This window comes from Trachurus trachurus (assembly GCF_905171665.1).
Source record: "Trachurus trachurus genome assembly, chromosome: 19".
Lineage (NCBI taxonomy): Eukaryota > Metazoa > Chordata > Actinopteri > Carangiformes > Carangidae > Trachurus > Trachurus trachurus.
In genome coordinates, this window is record NC_139913.1 from 6,773,257 (window position 1) to 6,795,045 (window position 21,789).

General features: G+C 39.3%; 1 protein-coding gene across 3 annotated transcripts in view; it reads right to left on the bottom strand.

Moving 5' to 3' along the window:
• vti1a (vesicle transport through interaction with t-SNAREs 1A) overlaps positions 1-21,789 on the bottom strand; it is a 111,345-nt gene that overhangs the window by 66,170 nt on the left and 23,386 nt on the right. For 2 of the 3 annotated variants that reach the window (XM_083993675.1, XM_083993676.1), the window contains exon 5: positions 11,684-11,768. In XM_083993675.1, coding sequence (XP_083849801.1) covers positions 11,684-11,768 — 85 coding nt within the window. Of the gene's footprint in view, positions 1-11,683; positions 11,769-18,342; positions 18,364-21,789 lie in introns of all 3 variants that reach the window. The other variant, XM_083993674.1, reaches the window with a different exon arrangement.

The following is a 21,789-nucleotide window of genomic DNA, read 5'->3' on the forward strand; positions in this document are numbered from 1 at the left end:
CACAATACCTCACTTCAAGCACACAGGAAAATTGGCATGCAACTCTATCACTGCAATATCGTATGGTTCTGAACGGCCATTCTGGATAATATAATGAATTCAGAGTAGCCTTGTGGAGAAAGTGAATGTACTGTATATTTCTTTTTGATTCTCTGGCACTGTTTTCTTGCACTGCCTTCTTTGTCTGCTCCCTCTGCCCGTACTGTCTGAAATTTAGGCTTTGCATTCTTCAGGTAAGCTTCAATTTGAATGGGCTAAATCTGGCAGGGACATTTGATCAATGCAGGTTTGGCAAAGGGACTTTGTATGCCTGTTTCTCCTAAACAGACAGTTGCTTCTCTGATAAATACTAACAAAAGGTAACAGTGGAACATCTTGCACTCTTAATGTTACTTTATATATTATAAAACAATTAATATGTTGCAATTAATAGCCAATGTAATTATTGGACAGAAAAAAGAAAGTTTCCACTGAATCAAAATGATGGTTTTCCTTTCCTCTTCCTGTTTATTTTCCATTCCTGAATCACACAGTTCAAAGTTGAAAATGATCAGAATTACAGCAAAAAAACCCTCAAACAAATTACTGAAAAATGTTTACCAAAACAAACTGCGAAATTCTGAAGACAGGGATCCTTATGAGCACATCCCCACTATCAGGTGGCCTTCACCAAACATTCAAAAAAAAAAGTCTACATCAATGCGTCCACTCTGTTCTGTGTGTAGTCATAACTACGCACATATTCACATCAAACCTGAGATGCGTCAGACCAAGGGAAGTGTCCCTTAGGCCATCTTAGCCAGTCCTTCACAACTGAGCTTTAAAAGATGGGCGACAGTACAGTACGCTGCAGTTGGCCTTGATTGATGATTGAGTAACCCAAGATCATAGATGTGCTCAGGGAGGACTTGCCGGTGCAGAGCTGTGCATACATCAGCCCTTCAGGACTACCACTACATACATCATGCGGTGAGACTGACTGATGTGAGCATGGGGACTATGTAGACCACTTTAGGGAAGCTTTCTACATGGCAGTCAACAGTCAAAGTTGACTAAAAATGATTACAGCGCAGGAAAGGGATGACTTTGTTGTTATAAATCACATTTTATCTGAGCCTGAAGAAACTGAGGTGCAAAGCGCGAGCAACATGCACGTATTACTAAGTGAAACACATATGCAGACGCACAGAAAAGCACACACATTAACTTGTGCTGATATCCTTGACAGGCACAACTACAAAAGCATAACTCAGTGGTAAATAAATAAGTTCATGCTGTCTATGTGCATTCTCTTTTTAGGAACTCTTGGGCTCACATAGACCCGTCCAAATGATTATGTGCGAGCATTGGTGCGTGCACAGAGGCCCCCCTTTCAGCACCTTCTTACAGACCTTCTTACAGCGCCTCCCTTGTAAAGCAGCTCAAGGGCGCGGCCTATCTACCAAATGAGAGAATGCACACGTGGAATTATGCTTCGATTCAAGCAGACGGCCATCCAGTCAGTACCTTGATTCATTTATATGAGAGACAAACTGTTTGTACCGTCAAGGTTATGTTATTTAACAGGAGAACAGGGGAAGGATATAGACAAGTTCCAGGCAATTTAAAAGTCTGATGAGTACTCCACTAGTTGTGCTCTACATAAGAAGTGAGCAGATCTGAAATGAGACCAATTAACTTCAATCCAGTTGAGGACAGTTCTTTGAGACCTATACATTTTATTCCCTTGAAATGTCTGCCGTTCAAAAACAAACAGGGCAATTATTTCTGTCCCGACTTGACAACAGAGAGTCCAAATTTAAATGTTGGTCATTTTGGTCAAAATGTGACAATCCTATATGTGCACATAAGTTACACATAAATTAAAAGGGACAATATCAGCATGTCGTTTGTGCCTGGCTTTGCTCAGAACTGTGAACTGTGTCCCAAAGCAACTCACACATGTGTGTGTACACAAACACGCTTGAGCAGCACGCAGAACACTCCTAAGGTTACCCCCCAGGACAAAAGCTTTACCATCCCACTGACTGGCAGATGGGGCAACCAGCTGACATCTCGGCCCAGCTCTGTTTCATGTTCCCTGGGTGTCTTAAACGGGCGGGCACCCTGTCTGATGGGCACAGGACAGCCAAGGAGGAAGATCCTTTGACAGGGGTGGAGGGGGGTGGGGGGGTGCTCCTTGGGGCTACCATTGAGGAAAAGAGAGGCAAGGACAGACGGAGATGGCTAATGTGCTTCACTGTGTTTGTACAGTATAATTGTGTAACTTGCCACTCGCAGGGTGGGAGGCTCGGCAAACGTCTACATAAGATGGAGATTAATAAAGAGAGCTAATGACTGCATTTAGTCTTCGATGGCTTTTAAACATGGGATCAAATATTTTTCTCAAGGCTAGAACAAACATCTATTATTACAAAGAGTAGTTGTACTTGTCTAAGATTTAGACTTAGAAATCTAAATGTAATCTTGCATCAACTTTCCATCTTAAGCTCAGAGGAGTTATTGTTGTAGTTGGGTTGTTTCCTCTGGATGCAGAGAATTGAAATGCTTGAGTTTACTACAAATCACGGATCTATTACCTAGGGATAAAACTTTTATTAACAATTTATGTTTAACATCTAATTGTTTTATAGCAATATATAATTCCTTACTCTCCAGCCTTTTCAAATATGGGAGTGATGGGAAAATGAGAAACACAAAGTGACTGCACATATGCTTTACAAAAAAAAAAAACAGCACTGATTCTCTTTCCTTCTTTTTTTTCTTTGTTATGATTATAAGTAATTAGTTGGACTGTTTTTTGATGAAATATAAATACATTTAGTCAAATCTTGTGCTGAAAATATATATAAAGCTCCACTGTCGATTAATAAATAAAGTTTTTTATTAACTAAAAAGCATGAAATATTTAAGATTGTGAACTCAGGCAATAGTACAGGGCAAGAGAAGATGAGTTATTGAAAACCTAATTTATTCTATGTTTTGGAGAACACAGTAGATAGGTATAAAATATTACTTATCATGATATTCTAATTTCCAGGTTTTGGATATTTTATTTTACAGTTACAGTAAGGCATGTGCCTAAAAATACATTTCGCAGACTCAAACTTTTATGTAGCTTTACTCTAAGTGAATGATGGCAGACTACTTACATTGAAATGCCACCAGCACTCAGCTGGGTAGCAAACCACTATTAGTAACTTTGCCTTAGACTGTCTGCTTACTACTGCTAAATCTGACACACTAGTTCAACTGCACTGAGAATGCTATTTCAGGTCAGTATGAGGCAAGTATTCCTCATCTGAAAAAGTTATTTTGGCTGAAAAATCATTGATGAATTACTCATTAGTCCCTTCTGTCGAGTTTTTGCAGTAGTCAATATAATATTTAATGGTTTCACAGTCTGTGATAAATGTGTTTTCACTCTAAAACAAACAAAAAATAATAAGTTACTGATTCAATTCAATAAATACTGTTGTCTTATAAGATCTATTTGAATCGTTTGTGAAGAAAAAGGGGAAACTACTACTGACGTCATGACAGATCACAGGTACATGACTGAAATCTGCAGATTTTATTTTGAACTAACAAAATTGTCATTTTACATGAGCAAAGCCAAAGAGAAATACTAAGAAGCTGTAATTCTACCACTCTCCCACAATTTCCTTCCTTAAAACTCTGTTGAATCTGCATCAAAAATTGCCCATTTATGTCTGCCAGCTTGACAGAAGACTCGCTGTGAAGATACAATGCTAATGGTAGTTTGACTCAGTTGTCATTACTCAAGTGCTTTGTAGTAGCGCGCCTCTTGCCTCTTTTTAAATAAGAAAGGTTGTCACTTTACTACATTGCAAATGAGATCACATCTAAGGGAGGTTACTGGTCAAAGAAAAGCTACAGGAGTTGTTTTATTTTTTGAATCGGTAAACAAATGGAAAATGTTAAAACATGTAGCGGTTGTGAATATAGTCATCTCCATCCTATGGCTTATTCCTGTACAGAAGTCTATCCACATTCGCTCTGATAAGCGTCTCTTCATTTTTTTTTTTTTACTCCTTTTAGGGTTTTAACTGTCATCAATCCTCTTGTCATGCAGTGCGTCATTCTCATCACTGAATTAATATTTCTGATATACGTCCTCGGGTGACAAGGTGGCACAATTCTCTCTCACTGCCAATCCTTTACTTTATTTCACTGTTTCAATTTTTTTTTCTTTTTTTGGTTCTCCCTTTCCGTTTTTAATATTTCAGCGCCTCAGATGTAGCGGCTCTTTAAAGCGCCCATGGGGGCTCTGAGTCCTCGCTTTTGTCTCCCATTTCCTTCTGAAACAGTTTTTCTTTAACCCTATGCGGCTCTTCACAGTTGTTGTCTTAGCACTCTCCTCTCTGTCGCTCTTTCTGCTGCTTTCTTTTTCTCCACCACCACCACCCCCCCTCCCTCGCTCAGCTTTCTCTGTGTCAGCCAGAGGTCAATGCTACACTTTTTTCTTCTGCATGCAAGAAGGCAGGGGGTATCTTTTTAGTTATTGTAACCTAAAAATAGAAAAAAAAATCTGATTTAAGGTGGGGACAAAGGTGTCTTTTAAGATATAGTGGCATACCACTATCTAGCAATTGGGGGTGGGGGGTGTTTCATATCTTAAGATAAGGATTAGATTATATCAATAAATGATTTGGATGAGGTTTGATTGAGAATATAGACTAATTTACAACTTCACAAAAATCACTTAATTAAAGGTTATTACAAAGGGACACTGAATTATTTGAAGTTGATTTTTTTTATTTATTGTATACATTGTTACTATATGTTACATAGGTCTGCATGGTCTGCATGTTGGGTTGCAAATGTTCAGTTAACCATTGTAATGCTGCTTTCTCAGTACGTCTGTAAATAATATATTTGATTTAATGTTGCATGGTCAGGATCTGATATTTGCAATGTAAGGAAATGATGTGAAGATGTAATTTGCTGTCAATTAAAGGTCTATAAGGTTATGGATCAAAGTGCTTAATCAACACTGAAATATTTGATCAAATATGTGCATTTCATACATGCAAGTTTGAATTTCATTTAAAAATGTATATTTCCCTACGAAATGTTGTCTCATGTTTGACTGAGCAGGAAAGCTCCAATAAGCTCTCTAGTCAGATCATTACTTCCAAGAGACTCATTATGTTGAGAGCCTTGTTGAAGCTAATAAATGACTAAAGGTCTAATTATTAGATTTTCTCATAATTTTATTAATGCTAGCTAACACTCAGTGCAGACCTAATTGACATCATGCATGCAGAATAGTGGCTGGTGGATTTCACTAATGCGTTATTTGGTCGGAAAATGATGATGGGCATCCATCTTTGGTGTGAGGTTCATTTAATTTTCCACAAACACGCCAGTCATTGCCATCGTTGTAGCGACACTTAACTTAAGCTAATATTTAGACGTTTGCGACAACACCTGTCGATACAGAAGGAAACTCAGACTTGCCCACGCACACACATGGAAACAGGCACACACATACTGAAGTCTGTTGGTTCAGCTCTTCCATTGAGAGTCCGTATGCTAGCTGGCCATTGTGCACGTTAGGCCTTTTGTCTGTGCAGCCTGAAACTGGTGATTGCACCTTAGCTACCGCAGTTCAAGCGTAAACAGTGTTTTCATGCCCTACGATATACACTGTTGCCAGTGGACCCCTAAATCCCTGGAACAGCTGAGTCCTAGGGTGTCAAAGATAATGGCGATTTATTGCAGTGCGAGGTTTTCTCATTGCCCCTCCCGCCCCCCTTTCCAATCGTCCCTCCACCCCTCCTCCTCCCTCAAACAGATTAAAATTAAGCCGTAAACATGTGAGGATGGAATTAACACATTTAGCGAGTCTCCTCTTCCCACATCCCATTTTCGCTCCAGAGCGGCTGATCCCCGCTGCCGAACGTGGGTGCAATTTTAATGACTCGCAACGTTTTTGAAGTCCACATGAAAAAAGCGTCGCTCGCCGTTTGTGGCGGCGCTAGATATGGCTGGGCCATGGCCAGCCATGATTGGGGGGGACACGTGCCGCCGACTCGGACTCCAGGCTCTTCGATAGGATCGGTGTCATTTTCCTCTCCACGATAAGACGCCTTGCTGACAAGGTCCGATTAGGAGAGAAAAAATCATTATTGCTACGCCTTTCATCCACCGGGGGTTTACCGATAAACAGCTCACCCACGGCTAGATTTTCTGAGAGCAAGATGTTAGGCATTGAAGCATATATATTTAGGAAATATGGTTTCAGGCAAAATTTTGGGGCGCGTTTTTAACAATTATTTTCTTTTTAAATAGCTATAGGAAAACATACTTTTCCTTTAAAATCGTTTTTTTTTTCTTACGCCCTCCTTTCTCCAGAGCTGAAAACTCAAGCTGTGAAATATTTAAGTCCTAGATCTCTGCTCCATTAATCAAACAATTATCAAATAACTTCATATTCTTTTTGAACACAATGCAACATGCCGATTGTATCAGCCTACAAAAAAGTGATTTATTATGCTATACCTCATGGAAATCCACTTTAGCAAACTGTCCTTTTAAAAAGGGGAATGAAAAAGAGAATCTTAAAATATTCAAACTACATTGTAGTACAGAGAGAATAAACTATAGAAAAGAAGTGAGAAAAGATTCAAATTTTAACAAGAATAAGATTTACAATGTATATATACTGTATACATTTCTACAAATCATTCATACAGTAACTAAAAAAAATCCTTAACCCCAAGTGTGAAGCTGGTGTATTAACAAGTGACATATATATACATATATATATATATATATATATATATATATATATATATTAAGAGTAATAATAAAATTGATGAGTCAAACTGTATGAGTATTGACAAAAAAAGTTCAACATTACTTTGTCCAAAAGAATAAAAAATGAACTGGAATAGCCTATATCTATTTCTATATGTATGAAAAAAAATTTTTGACCATTTTCACTGGTTTTATTTGTTTGTTAATATGATTATAACATTAAATATTTCACTATATATTTATTAGGATTAAATTAAAATTGTAAATAATAAATAACTGAATAAAATCTGTCAAGAGTTAATGATAGAGTCTGCTTTAAATATCACTTCATAAATGTAACCGATTATGTAATTTGTTAAGTGTTTGCGTATGGATTTGAGGAGCGAGCGCCACTTTGGTGGCCCAGCACCAAAAGAATCATCGAGTCTGATCTTTAGAGGGAACAGGGAGAAATAAAGCGAGTGGGAGAGAAACAGAGGAAGAGACAAAGATGGAGGGGGAGAGATAGAGAGTCGGGACAAACGTGTGCTGTGTTACTGGGCCACTCCAGCGCCCATGGACTCTCAGCAAGACTCAAAGCCACGCTCAGCTTCAAAAGGGAGCCATGAAGATTTTTTTTTATGTTTACAAAAACATATTTATTTATTTCTCGTCACTCTGTCATTTATCTATTTATTTCTTGCTGTCCCAGCACCCCTTGCTCTGCCACTGAAATCATGTTCGATGACGACGCCGTGCTCGCCCTCCCCTCTTTTTTCCCCCCTCTCCCTTTTAATACCACTGCAGTTGAAAATCAAACTGCTCTAAAACAAACTGATGTACTCTTTAATATAGTCGTCACATCATCACAGGGTCCTCACGCGTCTGCCTTGGTGACAACTGCAGGGCTGCTTAGCTTAGCCCAGCGATGGCTGCCACTTTGTTGGTCGCTTCAATGATTTATCACAAAAAAGAGAGGGAGATTGTGAGAGCGGGAAGGGAGAGAAAAGGGGAGAGACAGAAAGCAAAAGTCCCCTGGATCATGATTGAGTCACTGGCACCTTTGATTGACAAGGTCTAATCAGCTTATCTCCATCCTAATAAAGTTGATAGCCTGCGGTGCTGCTCTCTACCTGGCATGGTGTGAACTTTGGGCTAGGCTGGGGCCCCTGGGGGCCGGGCCCCGACCCTCTCTGCTTATCTAAACGGGACTGAAATCAATCCCTAATGAGCTGTTTTCATTTTGCAGGATTGATTACAGGCCCCTAAACACCAAGAACACTTGCCTAAGAAGTGTTCTCAGCCTCTTGCTGGCCACCTTTAAAATGCAGAGCAGCAATGCTTTTGTCTGTGTCTGTCTTTGTTTCAGCGGCTCATTTTGCTGCCATAGCTAAGTTATTTGTGTCAGCTGAACAAATATAAAGGGGATGAATTTTCAAAGTAAACTCCACATTTGCCAGTTAATTCACTGAGTCATACAATTTGTAAATATTGCCATTGAGATGCATTCGTAGCAACTGGTGACTGACTATCATGATTGTAAGAATTAAAGGCCTGTATATTTCATGTTGAATGTAATTCTAAAAATCTAAATGTGCGACAGCTATAATGATTTTGTATCTCTCTGTATAGTTTCCAGGGCATCTGTATCTTTACATTTCCAATTATTATTAGTGTCCGAAAAACAACTGCACGCAGTCCAATCAGCAGAAGGCATCTATATAGACAACAAAGCAATTTTAATTTAAAGCAGTTCTGTCATCAGAGTTGTGCTGATAAACAACAGTGAATTTTAATTACCATAACTAGAACATTTAAGTTTGTTGCAACAATTTTTTAGCCACGTTATGTACAAGCTGTCGATCACCAAGACTCAACTCTCTCCCCTTCAATGAATAATAATCAAAAAGGTGGAATAGCTAATCATTGCAACTTAGATGTCTTATTTGACATGCTGGCTATTTCTAAACAAGCAATCATAAATCATTCAAAATCTCTTCAACTGTGGAGGGAAGGACTAAAATGTGGCATGTCTTTGATTTAACATCAGTCAAGGCTCCACATTTGGGCATTTCAAATGCCCCTGACTCAAATGTCTTTAAATTGGCTAACTGCATGCCCTCCCTCTTTATTTAGGGCCCTCTTTAACTGGGCTAGCCCCCATGTCTGCTTGTTGCTATGCCTGGGCTTTTAAGTCAGTGCTCCCCACTAATGAAGTTCTATACTTTATTTATGAGACAAACAGAGGACCCTGGTTCTTGAGGGTGTGTGTGGTAAATAGCTCTGCATGTCCAAAGAGTCTCTTCTATACTCCTCTGAGGGCCCTCACTGCTTTTGGCAAGTCTTTGTTTTCGCTAAATACACTGGAGACATTGAGAATGGTAGAAAAAAAATGCTAAAATCTGATAAAATGGTACTGTGTGAAGATCCATCTTTTCTTAGAACTAAGAGTGCTCTTTTCTACCCTTAAATATGACCTAGAAGCATCCTGGTTTTTTTGTTCCTGGTCATTAAGAGATATATTGTCGACACTGAAGAGAAAAGGGGGCAAAGCTGAGTTTCTACGCTATTTCTTTGTTCAGGATCTATCTCTTTGAAATAAAATGTCTTTTAGTTCCACTTCCCCCACTGGTCAATTACAGTTCTTAAGTGCTACTGTGTCATTGTGGATAGAGAAAGCAACTTTGAATTACTGCAAAATAATGATGCTAAACTGCTCTTGGTAAAAAAAAAAAGTGCAGCTTAGATGTCTGAAGAGACTTGAGGTTAGTGGCCAGAAAAGTATTAACAGTATGACTAGAGAGCGTACGATTGGAAAACATTTAACACTCGTAATTATTCTTGTTTTACGTCTATGGATGCCACACCTCTATGTTTGAAAACTCAAAGCTTCTTCCTCAACAACTGCCAATGCCATTTTCATAATGTGCATGAATAAAGCGCGGTGCACTTCTTTATTTTATTCTGTTGTATTTGTTGGTGTGGAAGAGAAGGAACAACACGAAGTCTTACTACTAAATGAAGCCTTTGTTGGACTATGAAAGTAAACTATTTAGCGTTTGTAAACAGACAAATCCCAGCTCTTGGTGTAGCGTGTCTCAATACTCGAAGAATTGTGGCAGGACTATGATCTAAACAGTGGAGGATTTCATGAAGATGTCTGTGAAGTGTTGTGACGAGCCGCTGAGGAACCACAGAAGTAAATATATAGTTTGTGATGGGTGAACAACACTAAATTAAAGACTTTACTGAATTTGGGATGGAATGGCCAACGCTGTCAAACCAAATGAGCCCAGTGGATAAATATGGTTACCAAATGTTTGTGCCTGTGTGTGTTTGCTGGATTTGAGAACTTGGCATATATAGTAATTAGTCTAGTGGAAGAGTGCATATAGCCAGTGTATCTATGTTCTTTGTGCAGATGTATTCCTGGTTTGACCCAGAGACACTGCCATTTCAGGTTGTGCATCTGAGCGGAGGGTTGGTATCGACAGCAGAGTAAAGGAAGGGGTCATGGATTAAAGACGCAGGGGCGAAGCCTCCCCACCAAACCACAAACACACCCCACAGCTGGTGTGGACCAAGCCAAGTGTGTGGGACCAAGGCAGGATAAACGAGTATTGTTCTTAGCTCGCCGCACACACAGTGGATGAGACGGCCACCGGTGACACGGGGTCAAGGGCCATGTGGCCGACTATGGCTGGAGAAACCGCTGGGCCCAGGAGGTGCTGAACACTTTCAAGCCATGGCCCACTTCTTAAACACCAACCGAGCTGTGAGGCGAAACATCAAAACGAGCCTCTCTAGTGAAAGATACAACTGGGTGGAATTAACAATCTGTCGGCTGTCGCAGAATTTGACACAGTCGAAAAACCGGGATAACGGCAGGATCATCTGAGACATTTTGAATCAACATTTTTAAGCAGAGAATGCAGATTGTATTTATGAATTTGTGAATGCAAGTTACAGAGAACATCAAAAGCTGGTGGTCTGTGTGCGAACCTTCCTTGACTTGAATTATTAAATCTGTCGATGTCGCACACGCCAGCCACCCCGCGATTATAGTGTAAATTGACAAACTTTTTCAAAACTACAACGGAAGCCACAGAAAGCTGGTTGATACTTCAAGAATGAGCTTTGATACATCTCTGAGGAATACACTGTGCCTCAATAATGTGGTGACTGTCAGGAAGGAAGACAGGAAGAAAAAAAAAATATGCTAACTGGTTAAATCTATTTAAGATCCCAATGAGCTTTTTTCCTATTTTAAGATAAAAAACCATCCTTGATAATGAGGAAAAAAAGGAGTTTGTGTGTTTTTTTGGATGGTTTATTTAGAAAGTGATATTATGTTTTTTCTTCCTCCTGCACCCCTGAATTAAGAACTTCAGGAAGAACGCTGACGTTGTTTATTTTCATAGACCCCCTGTCTGTTTGTGTATTAAAAAAAAAGAAGAAGAAAAAAAACTGAAAAAAAAAAAAAAAAAAAAAAAACATACCACCACCCACCCATAACACACGCATACACAACATGCACAGACACACACACACAGCCATAGCGATGCATGAATTTTCTTCGGGAGCAGAGCAAGGAGAAGCGGCGCCCGATCTGTCGCCGGTACACCTCTCTCTCCCTCTCTCTCTCCGGCTTGCCTTTGATGTGCTCCCGAAAATGTCATCAGGCGTCAAGGAAAGAGGTTTTTTTTTCTTCCCGAAACCTCCCCAACCACCCTCTATAACCCCCCCCACCCCACCCAAACACACACACACACAAACACACATATCCACCTACCTCACATATGAGCAAGACAATTTGCCGTCTCTCACTCATCCTCACCACTATCTTGAACCCCCCCACCCAACACCAACACCACCACCCCACTTCCTTCCAAAACCCAATCCTAAACAGAATACGTACCGGTTTCTACTGCTATCTGGTAGCCGGCCTCCAGTCTCCGTGATGACCTTTCCAGCTTCTCTGTGTTGTCCAACAGATGTGCTCTCTGCAACAAATAGAGAAAAAAATAAATAAAGCCAGAGAAACAAACACAAAAAATTGATTGAGAGGGCTGGGACCCATTTCAAAGAAACACATCAACACTGTCACCTAAACAGACAGACCACATCCACAGCGACAACATAATACCGCCAGGTTGGCAATAACCTTCATGGATGACAATGTGTTATATGCTGATGGAATATCAAGCATATGCATGTTGAGGCTGACAATGTAAGAGGTGCTGCTGCCTCATCTTGGACATGAAAACAAGAACTACTTTGAGGTTTGTTGCCTTGTATTGTTCCACAGCACAGCCTTCTGCTGCACACAGGGGAAAAGTTAATGCAGTGAGGTGCAAATTGAGATAAAATTTAATTCAATTTGAAGCTTCCCAGTCGAAAGAAAGACAAAATCAACATAGTCTAGCCTAAATTGCAGATAGCACTGTAACATAAAGTGTAAAACATCTGAAATAATAAAAAAAAAAAAATGAAGCCTAATAATCATCAATGTCCTAAATGTTTAGAAAATAAACATGATTACAATGCAGTAATAATGACCCAACACAAAACCACTTCATTTCTTTTCTGCTTTTTGTTTACCCACATTAGTAGACCACAGTAATTCATGATGCATGACTTACTGCATCCCCCCATGGCTTACTCACAGCGCTCAACAATTGACAAGCCTGTCCATTGAAAACATGGAGTTCAGAGAGCATAGGTGTTCAAGAAAAGATGTCTTGCATAAAATATTAAACAGGCAATTTGATCATTTTTTCAAAGTGGATGTTTGTGAGTATCAAGGCGTTAGCTGGGTCTCTAATATCATGTGTACACATATCAATTGGTAGCAGTTCCTCAGATACCAAGAGAGGTAGAGGTTTTCGTTCCTCCTCTATAGCTTAACAATTTATGTCTGACAAGCAAGGCAAGAAAAGATCTGATCTGTTGACTGATGGCCTTGAGGTCCATCTTAGGGCTCTCAAACATAGAAATCTTCCATTATTCCAGTATTTCATTGTGTTCACATATCCAATTAACGCTCCATTTTACAGACACATACACATGTAGGCTACTATGTACGCTACTGAATTGCCCATTGGGATAAATAAAGTTTTCTGACTGGCGTATAAGAAAAAGCTGTGGTGAACGATTTTTATATTTTATCAGCTGCTTAAACACTTTGAATAAGTTGATTCAGCTCGCATGCCGAAATAGAATTAAATACAGAAGAACCAATAGCACATGAACACAAAAGCCTAAACTGACACCATGTATCGTGATTGACATTTTGTATTGTTCAGTGTCACCAGGACTGGAGTTTTACTGAGTTTTTGTACACACACTGTGAGTGATTAATTGAGGTTACTTGAAGATGTCGTGAATGTTTCTCTGTTTGGTTTAAATACACATTCTTTCCACTGTCATCACTGTCATCGGGGGACCTTGAGTTTCATTTCAACCAGCAGCTACAGTTAGTCAATTTGTCACTGAGTACTGGCAACTGTTTTACTGAGGAAACCAGCTGGGAATACCTACTTTAATTTTTTCAACATTGTATTTTTCATGACATGGTACAAAAGGCTCACTAACTATAACTGATCTCACTGGCTTTGGTTGAGATTGCGTTAGACTGCACTGTGGCATTTTTTCCCCCACTGTTTTTTTCCAATGAGCTTGTCCATGTTTTGGACATTCGTGTCAGATTTTCTTCAAAAGGATGACACATATGGCCATGGATTGTAACTGGTGACTGTTGTGGTGACTCTCAAATGTCTGAATTAAGTTAAATTCTGTTCTTTTGATCTTGTATGATTTCAACACGATTCCCGAGATCTAATAAACTAAGGCTCTTATTAAAAGATTCTGTTGTACTGTATAACAAGTGAGTTAATCAAGGTCGGTATCTGTTTGATCGTTCTTTGTTTCAAGTAGTGCCTGGATATTAAACTTTACATTAAAGTTGCTTTATTTTATGCACATGTTTTCTTTCATCATAATGCACGTTTCAAGTTTCTTCTAATGACTGATTAAACTGCGACTGGTTAAAATGAATTATTTTCACTTTTTTGCAAAATTCCATTCAAGTATTAATTTATTTGAAAGACTAATTATAGTAATTCAAGGTTACTGTATGTTACCTACACAACACTTCCTGGCAGGCAATCCCATCATTGCAATTTGTTTCATTAGGCAGCACTACTGTGTAATGTCAGTAAGGTTTATTGTTTATCTCATGTTTGTTGAGTGCAATACTTCTGCCACCTATCTAACATGTAAACAACATAGTTTCAAGCGTATACAGCCCCATATTATCCACTGCAGTGACACACTTTATGTACAAGTCCAAACTAAGACCCACTTTTCATTAAATCCATACAGCTTTCAGAGTAGAGGATCATAAACATCATAAACTTGGAAGACTTAAATGTTTACTCGAATGTTGTTGGTTTTGATGGCCTTTCTAATATGCTATGTTAAGAGACCGATCAGATGTAACACATTTGACACTCAAAAACAACCCGATGAATGGCAACCGCCTCTCTGACAAGGGTTTATGCCCATCAGATGAGCGAAGGGGACAGGGGGAGAAGTGAAATCTCTAGTTTTGGTTGGGCTGTCAAAACATGTACCAGCTAATCACTCAGAGGAAATGAAAAATGTGGAGGAAAAAAAAAATAAGTCAATGACATGCTTTTCAAAGTTTGACAATAAGAGGGATAGGAAAAGAGCAGGGAGGAGAAAACTCCCTCTGAACTCTTTCCTTTCCCTCGCTTCCTTTTTCTTTGCGCTGCTGACAGATGTCATTTAAAATTGCAGAGATACTTTTTAATAGTTAAAGGGAGGGCAGGGGGAGGATGGAGGGATAGGAGAATGGGTGGGTGGGTGGATGGGTGGTAAAATGGGCTAGGAGGAAAACAGATGAGGAGATGGTGAGTGGGATAGGATGCAAGGTGTGGTATGTTTTTTGGTGTATAGGGTGTGGTAGGGGTTTTCGGGGAGGGGTTACATGGGTGTGGAAGATGCGGAGATGGTGGCAGTGTGCACGTGGGAGAAAATGGATACCAAGCTTGGTCTATAATGAGCCCCTATGGATCAGCTGAGATGGAGGGGAGGTATTGACATGCAATGCTTGAGCTAATACACCTAGACCATGGCTGCACTGCCTGTGTGTGCCTGGGAGCATGAGGCAGCCGGGGATACTGACAGAGTAGCACACTCCCCGGGTTCTTCAAAGAGCTCAAGTGATTAGTATGTTATCATTACCATTCGAAACGTGATTTTCCTATTCCCTCTCGGCAAAGGTGACACGTCTCGGGGAGACGGCCGGCAGACTCACTGCGATGGAAAGCCACTTCAAAGCTTTCTCCTCCTGAATTTCTCTCCCTCTCTCTCTCTTCTCTCCCCCGTTCTGTCTTCTTTTAGGGCCGGGGGGAGGGGAGGGTGAGTGTGGGTGGGTGGGTGGGTGGGTGTGTGAGGTGGGGTGGGGGGGTAGGGGGGTTAGTGGTGGCACTGGTGGTGTATATATGTGTGTGTGATCATTAGAATAATGCGCCCCGAGTTTGACGGTGACAAAACCTGAAGGAAAGGGTGAGAGTTCAGCCACTAAGAATCCAGTAATGGCACACTGTGATGGCCCTAATAATGAAACAATCCAGCCATGAACACAGGATGATACCGAGAAAAATAATGAAAAGGAACATGTACAATTAAAACTAAACATCCTACACTACATATTCACAGTCGAGGAAGATACAGAGATTACGTCTACAAACTTAATCTAAAGTGAGGTGACTCTTACTCTCCAGGAAAGCAATTTTGCTCCAATATACGAATGTCACACACACAACAGCTGCGATTTTTTACTCTGCAGTTAGCAGGCAAAGTGTTAAGATATCCTTGTCAGCGTTTTTGTCGAGGGAGATGTAAAGTGGCTGCCAGCCCCTACTGTGCTACAATGTCCCATATCAAGGCTTGACCCTGTGGTTCTGATATAACTATTGGGAGCCCTCAAGAATAAGGCGAAGACACACACTCACAAACGCCTATTCAAGCTGAAATACTGACTTGCAATTCAGCTCTGCCATTAATTGACTTAAGAGAAACAAGGGGGGATCCTGTCAAAATCATATCTGGAACCTTCTAGCCAAGGATTTTAAATACAATATATGATAAATATTGTGCATCTGTGAGTGCACTGATGCCATCACCCCCCTCCCTCCCCATTTCTGCCTATGCATGTATGCCTTTTCATCTGACACCTACATTTTGAACAAAGATCTTCTTAGGAACCACGAAAATGGTGTTTTTTTGTTGTGCTTTTTTGCGTCAAGAAACACTCTTCAGTTGTAAGTTATTAACAGGGAGCCCCAGAACAATGCAGCTGTAGCTCAAAAGAAATCTCTCCCCTCTTCTTTCGCTCTCCTGCCTTTTTTCAATATCAAACACAGGCGGTTACTATCACCATTTTCCAAAGTTCAGATGATTTCCTTATTATTTCAATAAGGGTGGGGGAGAGTCAAAGTGAATAATGATGACAGCTGTGATTCAGACTGACTGTGTGATCTTCTGTGCCGTTTGTTTGGGACTTGTAAGACGAGGAATTACAAGTGTCAAACAGCTGTGAATATGGGTGCTAAATATTTAAACATGTTTTTCAGTGGAAGAAAAAAAGTATAGTTTTTTAAAAGCAAGGCTTAAGTGTGTATAAGCTGTGCCAGCCTTTGATTCAAATGGAAGGAAGAGTAGAAGGGTAAGAGACTGCGATGGAGACATACAATGGCGAAGAGGGCGCAGAATCAAACCCGATTACATAGATCGGGCCATCCCAAAAAGGGTAGACAGGTGAGGTAACTCAGGATGTCTTCTGACCCTCAGGCTAGGAGGAAATGCACAAAAAAGGTGGGAAGAAAAAGGGGAAACAAAAGTATAGCTAAATAAAAGAAAAAAGTGCGATAACATGGCATCTGGGCCAGGTTGGTGTTCTAAATTATGGATAGGTGTGAATGGTGAGGCTTTGATAGGAATTGAATTACTCAGCTTCAGCGGGAACCCTCTTGAACGTATACAGTCTCAGTCAAAGGCACATTTAACAACATACTGTAAGTACACCTGCAAATAAGTTCAGCCGAGCTTCAAAGGACAAGAATATAATGTAACCTGCAGAAACTGACAAGATCTGCCTCAATTAGAGAAAAGCTCTCGCATGAGTATTAATTAAAATATGACATTTACAATGTAAAGCTCCAGCTACAGGATGATCAAAATTGTAATTGTAAAACGTACACACGGAGCTATTATCTAGCAAATCAGTATTATTGGCAATTCTTGCAATTTAGCAAATGTATATATAATGATTTATCAATTCTTAGTGTTGATGAAGCCTTTCACACGGCTTATCCAAGGAGTAGAAGATACAATAATAAATGTAAAGGTTGTCATGGCAGTGCAATAATAGATTTGCCACAATTGTTTTTTAACTCAAAGATGAATTCAACTTGCAAAGGGAGCTTGCATTTATGAGCGGAGCATGTCAACTGGAGTATCTCTGGAGTTACTGCTACATATTTTACATCAACATAAAAGTCCAAGAAACCATAATTTCTCTTGAGGCATCAGTGCCTCATTTTCACCTCAATACAAGGAAAACAATACCAACTGTCGCTAATGAAGCCTGACACAGGACACTGTAACAAAACTACATACATAATACAATAATCACTACTGCCAATTAGCTAGGTTCAACAAAACCACATGATGGGATTTCTAGTTTTGTTAGCTGACCATCTAAGCTATGCAAGCTAACTCATTAGTTTACATTAATTCAACTTCATCTTTTCATCAAGTTCATCAATTAGTAGGATCTAAACGCTCACAGTTTGAGGAATTTCACATGTTTCTTGACCTGTTTGTTTGAACTGACGAACGTTTTATTTGAACAAGTTGACGCGGAACTGATAGACTTTCAGTACGCTACATGACGTTTCATGTTAGTACAATAAAATGTTGTGAATTGATAGTTGATGACTACTGTAGAATAATTGTAATGTCAATGCATTGGTACAGTGGACAGTAAAAGTGCATCTACCTACATTCTTGTATCACTCACATCCACAAACGTAGCTATATTGTTTCATTTATGATAACCTTAATCCAGATCTTTACAAAAGGCAGAAAGCAGCTAATTTGGCCCCTTTCAAGAAAAATTAAGGGACAGTGAATCTTACGAGCTGCTTTTCCCTCTTGAAACTAAGAAGTTGATCAAGTTCTAAACCGTATTGTGCTACTCTAAGCCTTGCTTCATTCCTCAATGTTCTTCTTCAAAAAGGCATATCAGAAATAATATCTTATCTTTACTTTCTGATATTTAAGGTAAGGGAAACTGGAGAAACTGGCCATCAGTGATTTCATTATCTTTGGCTTGGCATTTAAGCTGTTCAATCAGACATGTAAAAAAAAAAAAAAAAAAAAAGCGTCCAAATGAGATGATTTTAATTTTCTTCAGGAGAGAGGAGGGCAAATGGAAATTTCAGCAGGAAAGGATAATTTAAATTGTTAGAGCAGAGAAGCACTTACCTCTTCACGTAACTTTATCAACTGCATCATGAGAGCAAAAGGGAGAAGAGAGAAAGATGGAGAGAGTGAAGGAGAGATAAAAAAAAAAAGCAAGAAACATGGCAGGAAGAAGATCAGTTATATGGCTGGGTACAGAATTAACCTTGACGATTTATCTGTTTGCATGTTTAGCATTTGGAAATCACAAGACAAACACATTAAACGAAGCTAAACACGCCGCTCGGGCTGACTTTTTTTGAACAAACAAAGATCAAGTCCTGGCGCTGTCACATTAAACAAGGAGAGGGAATGGATCGCTCAACTTGCAGTATCAACTAACATTATCAAGGAAGTCACATCACAGAAGCTGATAGAGCAAGAGGAGAAAAAAAACGAGTAAAATATAGTCTGCAGTATGTTTAAAATATTTTGTATCTGTCATTTTGCTGAATTCTCTGGAAAAGGATGAAAAGAAATATGTGCCCACTGGAACTGAGCTGGAGAAATGCTGAGCCACTCCATTTGTACGGCTGTTTATCAGCGCTGATATGTTGTCAATATTTCATGTAGCTTATGCTTCTCAGTAAAGGTAGATGCTGTTTAGATTCTGCATGGAGAGAGTCATGTGAGGCTACTACCATTGTATACACATACAGTGAGGCTTATTATTGGGACAGCCACAGATCATGAAAAATGAATCTTAGCATAGCTATACATTTTTGATGAAAGAGAATAGCAAATTTAAAGTGAAGTAAATAAGAAATGCTAGTCCTATTCCCTGTCCTGGAAAGCCTTTGCATCTCTGTGATAATGAATCACACATTTGAGGGAGGGCAATAATTTGATTTGCTATTAATTATGCCTCGTGACAATTAAAAAGGTTGCTTCCCAGGCCTGTTTCTTAAGTGGGGGCTATAGAGGAGGAGAGAGAAGGCTGGGGCTTATCGTGGGAATGCAACATGTTTGGCTGAAAAAGAGGAAGGACACATTTCTTCACATGCAAGTCTTTTTAAAGGTGATTTTTTTTCCCACGTTTCTTGGCCAACATTAAAGATGAGGAGATCTAAAAGGGGGCTCAGGACGACTATTACATTTACTGTTTCCTTTGAATTTTGTCAGTCTGGAATAATTTTGTATCATATAAAAAGAGAAAACTCCCAACTTTAAAAAAAAAAAAAAAAAAAAAAAGTTAGGGGGGAAAAAAGCTGGAAGAGTCAAAAAATGGCATCCTCACGTTAAGATAAATCACAGCATCATCTCCTTCTACCAGCACTTGAGACCAGAATGAATAAAGAATTAAACATTTAAAATCTGAACTTTTCTTATTCAAATCCTAAGACACAACAACAACAAAATAAAAAAAAAAACAACAGTATGTATTTGTGTCCTCTACCTACATTACACCACTGATAAACACACTCAAAGAAATTTGTCATAATAACGAACCCAAGATGAATCTACACTGTGTACACATACACAAAAATATCAAGCATTTCACATATTACAATCCTGCATTTGTCACAGCATTTCTCACTGTAATTTTAGAGGCACCTCGAAAATAGTTCATTTTTGTTTTTCCCCCCCAATGATAAAATATTTCCATGATGATTCGGTGCAGTATTGCAAATAAAATACTGTCAATATCTGTAATGTGGGAGGTAAACAAGTATAGCTGCATGTTTTTTCTAAAGAGCTCTTACCCTTGAAAATGTCGGCAGTAAGAAGACGCACTTTAGAGTGGAAACTGTCTTTTCTAACTTAAGTAGCAACTCCCCACCAGAATGCATTATTGAACAGGCCAAAGTTTAAAACTACACGGTGGATGTGGTTATTTAGGGCTTGAACAAAACCCAGCAGATCCTGCGATCCCTCACCCCAGCTCTGCCATCAGTCAATGGGTACCAAACAAAACTTGTTCTAGCTCATTTGTGCTGCCTGACTGATTGCAAGTCCTCGTAGAGGATTTGTAAAAACTATACGAGGGCCATGTTGAGCTGTGTTTCTTGTTTCTTCCTGTTTAGCTTTATTTTTCTTTGGCATCCATTCTTTAGTAGAGCCAACGATGCTCGCGTTGTTCAAGAGATACAGAGCAGTAAATACAGAATATTGTAAATGTTATAATTACTCCTGCATGAGCGCCTTTCCTTGTGTTTTTGTGATGCCAGCCAGTATTCAAAATTGCACTGCTGCAATTTTTCTGTTATGATAATCAGCAATTTTTTTTTTTTTTTTCAAACAAAAGATTTTTCTTATCCAATACGGAATTCGATACAAGTGGTAATCTGCTTCCTTTGTAGCCTGTAAAATCTGGTCCATGCCGGCTCAAACCAGCACAATCTCTTGTGGCCAAGCCTTCTGCTGTGACTGAAATCGAAACTATTCCGTATAGTGTTCGTGTGTGAAAAATGTGTGTGCACTTGCTGCTTTGTGTGCGGTGCCTCTGTTTGTGTGTGTGTGTGTGTGTGGCATCGAAGTGTGTGTGTGTGTGTGTGTGCACCAACATTTGTGCGTGTGTTGCATGCAGAGGAAACAGAAAGAAAAAATGTGCAATGGTAGCCTACCACATTATTAAAAAAACGAGTGATAGTGCCAATTCAGTCTCTGTCCGCATACAGATAACGAATAAATGCCGAACTCTATTAAATCGTCCTTTAGCCATTATCGCAGGGCCAACACGCCATTTTCAGAACTTATGACGGTTCCCTATTTACTTAGCTATAAATCCTTGCCATGTAACCAACAGATTTGTGACTGGTAATGATCTGCTCAGCCAGGGCTATATGAAATGATCCTGACCTCTTTCAGATCGTCAGGAATTAAATTGACCGACTTGCCCCGGCCCCCACCATCTTTTCCCCTCTCCTATCACCGCCGTCTCGTTAGATAAAAAACCCTGAAGTTCCGAGTACTCCACTCACAGCAAGACCAAAACAAGTATTATCTCCAAGTTTTAAAATGAAAATGAGGTAAATACGGCACCTGGGAGAAAAAGGGAAAATGTATATCATCTGTTTACTTTGCTTTTGACCCCAGCATGAACTCTCTCTGTGTTTCTCAGTGTGTGTGTGTTTTAGATATATAATTGTAATTTTTATAAGTTTCACATCAGACATCATTATTGCCAGTTATTACTGTGTTTTTCACATTTCAGTAATTTATAGTTTGTGTTAAACATTATACAGTATTGCAATGGTAAAGACATGAAAAAATAAAATAAAATGAACACTGGTATAGAAAAAGCAATTTGATGGTTTTTTTTTTTTAAAGTGCATCATAACTGTAATTCACAAAGAGTAATATTCTTTATGTAAATATATTTCATACCATGGGCATACTTTTCACAGAGATTTACTTTATTTTATATTTCTTGTCATAATTTACAACATCATGTTGAGAATTAAGAAGAAAGACAAAGATTTAGCTTTAAATGTCATATTCAACCACCTATTTTTCCCAATTAAAGAATCA